Consider the following 11,632-nt stretch of genomic DNA (forward strand, 5'->3'; position numbering starts at 1 on the left):
ATGGAGTGTGTGAGCGGAAATACCTACAAAATCAAGGGTTAATGCAAGGATTAAATCAAAACAGAATACCAAAAGTATACAAATAATCAAATAATTCCCTTTGGCCAACGAAGGCAGTCACGAAAACTATAGATCAAGGCTCAGATCTAGGTATCTGACACCACTTGGGTAACACCAAGAATAAGACCATCAAGCTACCAATGAGCCCAACCACAAATCGCCCCTCTTGCGACCATCTCACCTCTTCCAACCCATCTTGTCAAAATAAATTGAATACTCTAAGGAAGTAGAGTTCATAAAGGAGCAAGAGTCACAAAGATATTAGGTTGAAGAATACTAGCCAAGAACTTGCTTTCTAAGAGAGTCATTGAAGCGGTTTAAATAGGCGAAGCATGAGGCTTTGATTAGATCGGCCATAACGTCAAAGAAGATCCAAGATATACAACACAAAGCAGCAAAGTGACAACACACACAATCGATAAGGAGGCGATGCACATGGTGTCACCAACACCAGGATGGGGGGAGAGGATTCGATCATCACACAAGAAAGGAAGAGAGAAGACAACACTTACATATAATAAAGTTAGGGCAAGAGAGACAGTGAGCTGGACTCCGATTACTTGAGCAAATAGGCTTAGACTCATTTCTCCTCTAAAATAAAAATTAATGGATTTATGGCTTGACTTCTATTTTTGAACTATTTATAAATGGTATTGGACTTGATTGATACTTTAATTATGGGTCGAAGTATATAAAATTTAGACCTATCTAAAAAATTATCATTGCCTTAAACTTTATTAGAAAACACAAACCCAACAGAGTGAAGGCACATGTTTGATAAACAACCCTATACTATACATCAACGGCTAGTAAAATCCAAAGTTGCTTGAAAGTATGGATACCATTGAAAAGAAAATACAGAAAGGAGCTGCACATATGCAGTACGTAACCCATTGACGGAAGCTTCATGTCGCCTATGATGCAAGGTCTTATATTATATATATATGAATCAGATGTCCCAACGTCTTCGTGTTCATCATTGGATACCAAACTCAAAGGAATGCTAATCCGTGAAATCAAATTTAGTTTTTGTAAAGAAAGAATTTGATGTCATTCGTTGCATAAAAATTTATATCTTATTTAAGTTTGAAATTTAAGATTTAAAGTTTAAAACCGATAGAACCAATCAAAAAAATAGATAATACCTACTTTTTATCTTTAGATTAATAATAAATAAATATGACAAATAAGTAAGTTAGGTGAGAAAGAAAATTACAAATGAAAGTAGAACATGAAAGCTTATATTTATCTAAAATAATATTTAAGATGCGAAACAATTTAGACAAACACTATATACATTAGGGGGTCTTCTTGTTGTTGGGAGTCCTTTAGAGGTACTGAAGGATCAGTTGGACCGATGGATGCTCTGCCCGGCCGCTTTTGTATTCATTCCAACTTTTGAAAGGTTATTTCTATGCATCAATAATTACCACGTTACCTTAACTACTGTTACTTGAAAGAAAGAGAATCTTCAACAGTACTTCTATATGAAGACAAGAAGTTGGCCCAATAGTCAATACACTGATCCTTCTTTTCCAAAGGGTATTGTCAAAATTTTTTATTTGGGAATTGAAGGGCTATTTGTATTTTTTACAATTTGAGTTTGAGACGTGATTAATTAATTATAGAGGAATCATTACTTTACTAAAATTATTGTTAGAAATTATTATCAGAAAGACAATGCCATAGTATAACATCTTTAATATATAATATCAATGACTATAATTTATTCATGCCAATTGTCAAATCTTACGTGATTTAACCCAAATTTTTTAATCATCTTTTTATTTGTATGGCATTAATTATTGTCCATACAAAGGATCATGTTTAGTTCTATGATCGAAATTTTAATTTATATATATATATTTCCTTTTTTATTAATATTTTACTCTCTTATGTTTACATGTTATATATATATTAAATATAATTATACATTATAATAAAAATAAACGTGAAGTGAAAAAACCCTACTTCTTCTCTCCTCAGCCCACTACGCACAGCCACAGCCCACCGCCACTGCCACCTATCGATCCACTCACCCACCGCATAAACAGAAAGCCAGTCTGTTCCGTCCGCCGTAGGCGCAACCGTCGACCGGAAACCGCCACCGCCTAGCCTCTGCCACCTCATTCTGGCAGTCCCGTCCACGGCCAGTCTCTCCTCAATTCTCCAGTCTGTCCAAAACTATATGATAACAACAGGTTTAATATTTTATTTTTGCCCTCAAAAAATAAGAAAAAACAGGCCTCGATTCATTTTCAGTTCGACGGATCAAAGAAACCGAGCGATTTGATTTAGTTTGATATTTGTTAAAAACCAAATCATGCACACTCGTAAAATTAACGTCTCAAATATAATAAAATTCAAACCTAATCATAAATACCAAACTAGCTCTTAAAGTAACATTATTATGAATTTTGAATGTGTGATAATGGAAAATATTATTGGTATATAATCGTGTATATTTTAGACTATATAATGATGTATCAATATCTAAAATACCTCTTACTCAAGATGGTGAGGTGCCGTGAGATAGTGAGACGCATGATTAAAATATCCTTAATTCAAGACAGTGAGGCAAAATGATAAGGTGCGTAGAGTATTTATATTATTTATATATATTATGTAATTCAATACATATATAAATGACATATAAATAACATGAATCGTGTGATAATATCACGTACGGTACAGTTGTTTTGATAAGAGAGTTTACATTGAAATTTTTGAAAACAGAAACAAAATATTTTGGGCCATAATGGTATGGTACGTACTTTGACCATTTTCCTTCGAATTCTGTGTTTTTTTTTTTTTTTGGGTGGTAGCCGATACACTTGAAACGTCCGGAGCCCCACACGTTCCCGTGTTTGGCACGCAGCAGCAGGTGATACGCTGTCAAGACCATATATATTTATTTATAATAATAATAACATTTTTATTATAAAAATATCAAATTATTTTCCACTGAATAGATCACTGTTATTAATATTGCTTTGGAATTTTTGTCCATGCGCAGAGGACACAAGACTTGATGGATAACAGCGTAATATCAACTAGGTACCAAATTACAAACGCAGCTAGCTGTTCAATTAATTAATGATAAAAATGTAAAGGCAAAGGCAGAGGTGGCCCCTATGATGCCACCGTAAATGTACAATCTTATATATTCTTGCCCAGATTAATACAGGAGACGCTTTCCCACGCAAACCCAAAAAAATCGTCGACAGACTCGAAGCTACCTTCATTTACATCGAGATCATTCTAATCTTTTCTTTCTCACAGTTGACCTCTCCCTTGATCATCAAATGGCTCAGGTACATATCCGTTGTCAGCATTAACCACCACACACACATATATGCAAGAAATTAAGAGGAATTTTCCGTTCAAATTTAATTATTTGCTTGGTTTAATTTTCTGGTTTGAAATTGTATAATTGTTTGCAGAAAGTGGTGCTGAAGGTGATGACCATGACCGATGATAAGTCCAAGCAGAAAGCCATGGAAGCCGCCGCCGATATCTTTGGTACTTCAACACTAATTTATCTCCTCACCTCTCCTGCCATTTTCTTATAATTGTATACAAAATCTAGATCTCCCTTTATGAAGACTTTAATTCTCTTCAAAAACCTAAACTAGGAATCTCTCTCTCTCTCTCTCTCTCTCAGGGGTGGATTCCATAGCTGCGGATCTGAGGGAGCAGAAGCTGACGGTGATCGGACAGATGGACGCAGTGGCGGTGGTGAAGAAGCTGAAGAAGGTGGCGAAGGTAGAAATCATATCAGTTGGGCCAGCCAAAGAAGAGAAGAAGGAAGCCAAGAAAGAAGATCAGAAGAAAGACGACAACAAGAAGCCCAAAGAGGCGGACAAGAAGGATGACAAGAAGAAATAACTGCATCCATCGATCATCGGATTCCATTCTATGAATATCTCAGGTCTTAATTAGAGAACAACAGGGAAGGAAACTAACGGCAAGGTCTGTTTGGTTAATTACCATTTAACTTTTATTACTATTATTATTATTATTATTATTATTAGTACTATAACTCGTAATTAATTAAATTAATAATGTTGCGTGAAATTAATTTTACATTTTAAATGATTCTTTATTCCCAATTTGAGTGAATATCACTTGATCGTCCACAAGTTTTGTCAATGAACAAATGACGAGAAGAGTTTTTTTGTCACCATTTTTTTAAAAAAGTATCGAGTCATGTGATAAATATATTCTGATTTTTTACTTAAAGAGTCTCATTACTAAAAAGGTATTTTCCCAGCATTATTTGTTTTAAAATATCTTTGTTAAATGTGCTCGTTAACAAAGAAAAAAAAAAAAAGGGTCTTAATTTGTTAAATAATTTTAATTAATTATTTGTTTTTTTTTTCTTTTGTATGTGTGTGTAAGAGATTGCTTGGAAATGATTAATTCCTTCGCTTACACGGCAAATTAAGGCTTAGATCATTTGAAGGTGAAGTGATCCAATTGAAATGGTTGGTTTTATTGATTTTAAATTCGAAAATATCGACTTTCTATGCATTAGCTGTCTGTGAAGAAATACTGGAAGGTGACAGAGACAGAGAATAATTTCTTGAACATCACTCATATCATATGACAAAGTGCCAAAATGGCTTCAGCCTCAATTGATGTTGATTTATTCGTCTTCAATATTTACTTACTAATAAGATAAAACACACCCTATTTGATGAAAATATTTTGAGTACTTACTTCTTATGTTTTATTAACTATCAGAGATTAACTTCTCACATCATATATATTTACATTGCATATAATACTTTTCATTTTTAAAGTATAATTTTCTAAATTTATGACATACACAGTATAATTTTATAGTAAAATTAACTTGACTCTGTAATTTGTGCTTATAATATGAGCTTGCTATGTACGCATGGCATGACCTCCAGGCTGCAGAAAACAATAGGTAATTATGACAATTGCTCGTCTCCCCCAATAGAATTATTATTGGGTTTTTATAAAATAAATAAAAAATCATTTTACATGACATGTTTGTAATTGTAAGTAATTTTGATGATTATTTTTAGTATATAATTATTACTTAATATATATGTTTTATACGAAATTTTAATATATATGAACCCTTAGCATGCATGCGCATACGGGGCAGGTGTCAGTACTGGATCCAGCTTGGGCCTTCTGCCTTCGCTTTGGATGATGATGCATTGAGTCTGGCCTTCCAAGACTCGTACAAAAGCCAATCAGTCCTTCTATGGTCTTCTTTTAAAGAATTAGAGCACTGTATCCAAATCGTCATTGCTCAACTCATCTTCTCGTCATAAATCATAATTCAGTATTTAAACTAAATTCATTTGAATTTACAAGGGAATCAAAAATTAGAAAGAATCCAAGGTGAACCACAAATAAATCATATCCAAATTTAGGAGTAAATTCCAATGGATGTTAACCTGCGTTCTCTTTATTTTTTAATTTTTAATTTTAAATTTTAAATTTTAAATTTATTTTTAATTTTTTATTTTAGTAGTCTGTTTTTAAAAAATTAAAAATATATTCTCTTTGTCATTTTAAAAATCTATTTTTCAAAATAGAAAATTAGAAAACGTATACTCTTGAAATTTTGAAAATATTTTTTTATTAATATTTTATTTAATAAATTTGATTATTAAGTAAATTATAAATATTTAATATTAATATATTATTAAAAATATATATTTTTTAAAATTAATGAATTTTATAATAATTTTTCATTATAATAATAAAATATAAATAAATAAATATGTTTTGAATTTAGAATTTGTTTTGAATGAAAAATTTTAAAATAACTTTTTGTTGTTTTGAATTTTCTTTATAAAATAATTTTTATTTTCAAAAATATATTTTTAAAAATAGTAAAAATAACATATTTTTATTATTTTAAAAAATTAAAAACTAAAAATAACTTAAAAACAGTAAAAAAAAAACCCAACCTTAATATTTCATCTATCTTTTAAAAAAATTTATTTATACCTTATGTAAGTCTTAAGACATTTTAAGGATCAATATAAAAAGAAAATATAAATTATATTATAAATCTTTCATATTTTAATTTTAATCACTACAACTATTAAAACTTTATTTGTTGTTATTTAGTCTGTTTTTAATTTTTTATTAAAATGAAAATTGACATGATATATAATAATATAAATCTAATATTACTTAGATGTTAAAATAACCATAAACTCCACAATCAAATGATTTAAGATATATATTAAGGGGTACCAAATTAATTTCTTTTAACATAAATTTGATAAAAAAAAACTAAATTATAAAAAAAATTAAAATATAATAATTAATTTTTTAAGAAATATAAAATTCAAATCTAAGAATATTATTTACTAAAAAATAACAACTGAATTCTTGAAGATGAAGAAATTAAATCAATTAAAACCGACCCATGAATTGATCCCTGAGCCGGACTGGCAGTGTTGACGGACCGGACAGGCACGGCCCATCATACACTGCGGCCCACCTCATTTACCATATCCAAATAGAAGAAAATAAAATATTTCCAATAAACAATATTTCCATTACCAAAAAAAAATCAAAACAAATATCATCCATCTCCAATCAAACAAATATCACAACTCAAGCACACACTAATTAAAGGGCACACACAACACTCCCGTCTCCAAAAGGCCCGCCGGCGACGTCCTCATCAATTCGCCGATTCCTTAAGCCTCCGCTGCTGCTGCTCGCCATCGTCTTCTCCGCCGGCGGAACCTGAAACTGTAAAAGGTGTTATTAAACCTCCAATTTGTTAAGAAGTCAAAATCAAAATTAGAAATTTGGATGACGTGTTAACCATGTGTTGTTCCCTGAGACTGTTGGGAATTTTGCGACTGATCTCCAGAGCCCATCCCAAACCATGACCCGACAACTCCTTTCACCTTGCCCACCATGGCCATGCCGCCGGCGCCACCAGCTCCGCGCTCCTTGTCCAGCCCCTCCGACGCCGTCACTTTCGCAACCGGCTTCTTCTCCTCCTCCGCCGCCTCCTTGTTCAGGTCCTCATTTTGGCTACCCAACCGCCGCTTCAGCCCCTCCGACGCCGTCACTTTCGCAACCGGCTTCTCCTCCGCCGCCGCCGCCTCCTTGTTCAGGTCCTCATTTTGGCTACCCAACCGCCGCTCCAACCCCTCCGACGTCGTCACTTTCGCAACCGGCTTCTCCTCCTCCTCTGCAGCCGTAGCAGCCTTCTGCTGCTCTTGTTTCGGCTTGTGCAGAGCCGACGATATCGCCTCCGAGAGGGCCTTGTCTTCGTCGCCCGGCCTCAACTTCTCCGCCAAATACTCCTTCACCGACGCCCCTTTCTCTCCGCCCCTCTGGTCTCCCGTTTCTCTACCCGGCACTTTCGCCGCCACCGAGCTCCCCACATTCGCCGCCTTCTCGTACTCCGGCGCCAGCTTCTCCGCCACAGACGACGTCGGCTTACCGCTCTCCTCTTTCGCCTCATTTCGTCCATATCCCAGCTTCGAAGCGACGACGTTTTTAGCAGCGGCTGCTTTATCGGCGATTGTGGACGTCACCGAGGAGACCATGCCGGTGTAGCTGCTCTGGTCCGAGGGGCGTTTGGTAAACGGGACGCCGGCATCCTCGGGTTTGCTGGAATCGAAGCTTTTCAAGGCCGAACCTGTGTCTGCTGGGTTTACGGCGGCGGAAGGCGGAAGCGGCTCCGGTGAGAACTGGTCGTGGCTTCCGGTGTATACATCTGGCTTTGGTTTCGATTCCGGTTCGTCGGAGACGGACATTTTATCGAGAGCTTGAAGAATTGGAGGAGAAATTCCTGCTTCACCACCTGCCATTATTCAATCAATGATTCAGTGCTCTTTATTCATATAAAAAATATTTATATCCAACTCCATGTTTCTTCCAACAAGATTACTCTTCTAATTAAACTAAAATTGAACTTACCGTCGCCAGTTGGATCGGTGGCTTTGCTCTGATAATTGGACGGCTCCGTTGGGTTAATCGGCTCTTGAGGATCCTCTTCTAGTCCCCCAGGGATTGACCTTCCCAATTCGACCTTTTCTTGTCCGGAATGTTCTTCCAGCCGCGACGTAAGAGGCCTGGCTGCTGGCTCTGTCAGGTTAGTATCGTAACGATCCTCCGCCATCATCGTCGGTTCTTCCAAGTTAACGACCGCCGGTTGCTGCGTGGCAGCGCCGCTCCTAACGGTAGCCGATTCGTACACTGCAACATCATCCATCGTTATCATAAAACATCAGCAAGAATATTTTTTGGTTGAATATGTAGCAAAGCCATGGTTTTAGTGAAAAGCAACGGTACTTGGCGAACCGTGGACTTCTGGGTCTTGAACCATTTTCTCTTCGTCATCTTCTTCCTCTTCCTCCTCGTGACTCTGATGATCATCCTGATCGTGGCCATGCCCATGCTTTTTAATCGTCTCTTTAATCATCTTCGCTCTTGCCTTCACCTTCTGCATCACAGATGGCTTCTCATGGTGGTGCTCTTCATGTCCACCTTCTGTAGCTGAAGAGAAAATTCAGCTCTATCTTAAAACAGAATTCCAAGTCAAGTAACGCACTATTTTCTGAATTATCAAGGGATGCATCTTTCATGAAAAAATACAGCTTAAATAATGTGAATTCCTGCATATATCCGTCATGAAGTACCCAAGAAAAAAAAAAAAAAGGAGAAAAACTATTAATTATGATTAATTATAATTACCAATAATTAACATGCTTTATAAATATATAGAGGATCCTCACGATCCACATGAACAGTGGAAATATTGATGAGATCGATTTTTACCTATTGTTCTCTCTAAACTGAAAATTTCAGCTTTAGCGTCGTTTATATATAATTGCAGAAATTAAAACGTCAAATAAAAATTTCATTTAATATTAAACGAATGATATTTTTCGTACACAAATTAAAAAGGAAGCTCTTGTTAAAACACACACACACACACACATATATATATATATATATTACAATATAAAAATTGCGACGTTGACAAAAACTGCCATCGTCGGGACTGCACTGACCTGCCGGCAACCCTGCGGTGGCGGGGAGATGTTCGCCGTGGGGGTCGTCGTGATGACGTGGCACTCGCGACTCCATGGAAATTCTTGAACACGTGGAATGCAACGGAAGTTTTAAGATGGATAGAGAGGAGAAATTAAGAAGGGAAAGGATCAGCTTTATATGGGAAAGATTATAAAGTTATCTGCATGAGCTGGCCATCTCTGCATGGCGTTGGCGTTCCATCAGTGGGCCACGTGTTGTGTTCTCCTTTTCTCGACGCGTGTCTACTACTTACAATCCACGTGGCAGGAGACTCCCAATCGAGCTGAGATGTCATTTTCCAGTCGCCTTAGCTGTTCTCCAATCAAATTAAGTCTTAACCAATCAAATTAAGTCACTTTATTAAATTAATATATAATAATATATATTAATAATGTTAAAAAATTCAATATTTTTCTTTCAAAATTTATTCTATAATTAATTAAAAAAACCTATCTTTCCAGATGTATTTTTTCAAGACAAAATACTTCTAATTAAACAGAGATAAAAGTATTGTGTTTAAAAAAAAACTCATCTCTCTATCTGAATGAATTTTTATTAATTTTAAAAAAATATTAAATTTTATAGAATTATTAATACACATAATTTTATATTAATTTAGTGAATTAATTAATTTGATCATAGGCATAACCAAAAGGACTGAAAAATGAGACAGCAGATGTCGGCTCCAATCCATTAGCTGTAGTCCTTAATCCTTATCCCTTTACTCCTTGCTTTTTTCTATTTCTTTTTCTTTCCTTGGATTTGTGTGCTCAGCTATTTCAGTCTCCCTACTTTGGTTTTAGGAGACACATTAGTTTTTGTATTTTTAAAACAATTAAATAAATAATAAATTTATTTAAATATAATCTATTTAGATAAGAATTATTTTTTAGTCATAATTATGTCATTTATCATTTTATTTATCAATATTATCCTTTATAATTTAATTTTTTTTATAAGATTAAAATTATCTTTTTATTTTATTTAATATCATTAAAACAAGCGTTAAATAACTTTTTATCTGAATAGATTCTAACTATTTAACAAAATTCTTAAATAAATTATAGAATTGAAAGTCACTAATTAGTCATTATCATTGTCAAAATGCTATAAAAAGATGATTAATGTTAAAACTCATATATCAAACCTTAAACTCTCAAATTTCATCTAATTAAATGGAACTTGAAGGAATCGTAGGGCTTTTATAATTATTGTCTCTAAATACATTTTTAAGGGTATTATACTTTGAAAGTCGGAAGCCCGATAGATTTAAAGCTAGGTGAGATATTAGAATTTTAATATTTAGTTTAAAAAATCAGTGGATTTTTAAATTATTATTTAATAATATATATATTATTTTAAACTCAGTGGAGAATCGAGAATTGAATCCAGTTGTATGATTCAAGATATTTTTTAAACTAATAAATATATAAAGTTTAAATATAAATCTCACGTAGGTTATTGAATAAAAAATTAATAAATATTCATATAAAATATCTAATATCCTAAAAGTATATCATTTGGTACTAAGTAAAAAAATACATCAAAAAAAAATACTAAGTAACTAAATAAGAATATATCAATTATTAAGATTAATATTTTCCAAACGTCAACTAATGGTGATAAAGGTTTAAAGTCATTATCAATATCATCCTTTTCTTCACCATTATCATCGACTATTTATCCTCTTGTTTAATTCTTTTTATGCTTCATTTTTTTATTTTATTTCTCCTTAATATCAATCAATTTAATTTTTTAGCTTCACCAGCTTTAGTGTTCAGATTTCTTTTATTTTATTTGTAAATTTAGGTTTAATAAGATAAATTCATGATTCGTAAGATTTAAATAGAATAATAAGATTTAAATCATAAATTGTGGGATTATAATAATTATAATATATATAAGTGTTTTTATAAAAGAAAATAATTGATTACTTTTGGAGTAAATAGGAACGTGCTTCAAATCGAATTCAAAACAATAGTGATCTTATCTCAATAAACGGTCATTAAATTTTAAAGTTATAATTATTTACTCACTAAATTTTAAATTATAATTTGTTATTTATTAAATTTTAATCATCCATTACTCGTTATAATTCTGTTAATTATTACAAACGAAAAATACTAACGGTAATGGAATATGATGTGACTAATAGAATCTAACGTGACAAAAATTAATTTAACATATACTCATTAAATTTTAAAAATGTAACTATTTATTCATTAAACTTTGCTCAACGTCAACCATCTATCACCGTCTGATCTTAAAACACCCGTTACATCACCATCTGATTTTGAAATATATTAAAAGATTTTTGTATGCATTTGAGATTATTTATTTCTCAAACTAAAAGTCAAAAACTAAATTAATGATTCAAATTAAAAAGTTACTGATACAAATCAAAAGTAAAAAAAATGTTTGCTTAAATTTTTTTCTCTCCATTACAAACAACAAAATTCAACATATTCAATAATGAGATCAAGAGCAAAAATTTGAAAGTATATCGGTCATT

At 33.1% G+C, this 11,632-nt stretch overlaps 2 protein-coding genes across 5 annotated transcripts; one reads left to right on the forward strand and one right to left on the reverse strand.

The window, feature by feature from the left end:
• Positions 1-3,218: 3,218 nt before the first annotated feature.
• Positions 3,219-4,172, forward strand: LOC127797758 (heavy metal-associated isoprenylated plant protein 39-like). Its single transcript, XM_052330896.1, has 3 exons — positions 3,219-3,374; positions 3,504-3,582; positions 3,725-4,172. The coding sequence occupies exons 1-3, from the start codon at positions 3,366-3,368 to the stop codon at positions 3,946-3,948; spliced, it is 312 nt and encodes a 103-aa protein (XP_052186856.1). The 5' UTR covers positions 3,219-3,365; the 3' UTR covers positions 3,949-4,172.
• A 2,423-nt stretch (positions 4,173-6,595) lies between these two features.
• Positions 6,596-9,231, reverse strand: LOC127798292 (low-temperature-induced 65 kDa protein-like). Of its 4 annotated transcripts, XM_052331758.1 has the most exons (6): positions 9,099-9,231; positions 8,377-8,580; positions 8,002-8,280; positions 7,191-7,885; positions 6,893-7,094; positions 6,596-6,816 (listed from the first exon to the last, which is right to left on the reverse strand). In XM_052331758.1, exons 1-6 carry the CDS (start codon positions 9,172-9,174, stop codon positions 6,746-6,748), a joined length of 1,527 nt encoding a protein of 508 aa, XP_052187718.1. In that variant the 5' UTR covers positions 9,175-9,231; the 3' UTR covers positions 6,596-6,745. The 4 variants fall into 4 exon arrangements, with proteins under 4 accessions (XP_052187718.1, XP_052187717.1, XP_052187716.1 ...); XM_052331757.1 differs by having other exon boundaries at positions 6,893-7,885; positions 8,386-8,580; XM_052331756.1 differs by having other exon boundaries at positions 6,596-6,810; positions 6,893-7,885.
• Between the last annotated feature and the right edge of the window lie 2,401 nt (positions 9,232-11,632).

Source organism: Diospyros lotus, chromosome 3, assembly GCF_014633365.1.
Source record: "Diospyros lotus cultivar Yz01 chromosome 3, ASM1463336v1, whole genome shotgun sequence".
In the NCBI taxonomy this organism is placed as follows: domain Eukaryota; kingdom Viridiplantae; phylum Streptophyta; class Magnoliopsida; order Ericales; family Ebenaceae; genus Diospyros; species Diospyros lotus.

Excerpts from the sequence above, each read along its gene's own strand:
- LOC127797758 (XM_052330896.1), top strand. Across the intron at positions 3,583-3,724 it reads AGCCGCCGCCGATATCTTTG|GGGTGGATTCCATAGCTGCG; the intron begins GTACTTCAACAC and ends TCTCTCTCTCAG.
- LOC127798292 (XM_052331755.1), bottom strand. The coding sequence starts at position 9,174 with ATGGAGTCGCGAGTGCCACGTCATCACGACGACCCCCACGGCGAACAT. Across the intron at positions 8,581-9,098 it reads CACCGCAGGGTTGCCGGCAG|CTACAGAAGGTGGACATGAA; the intron begins GTCAGTGCAGTC and ends TTTTCTCTTCAG. Across the intron at positions 8,281-8,376 it reads AGAAGTCCACGGTTCGCCAA|TGTACGAATCGGCTACCGTT; the intron begins GTACCGTTGCTT and ends ATGATGTTGCAG.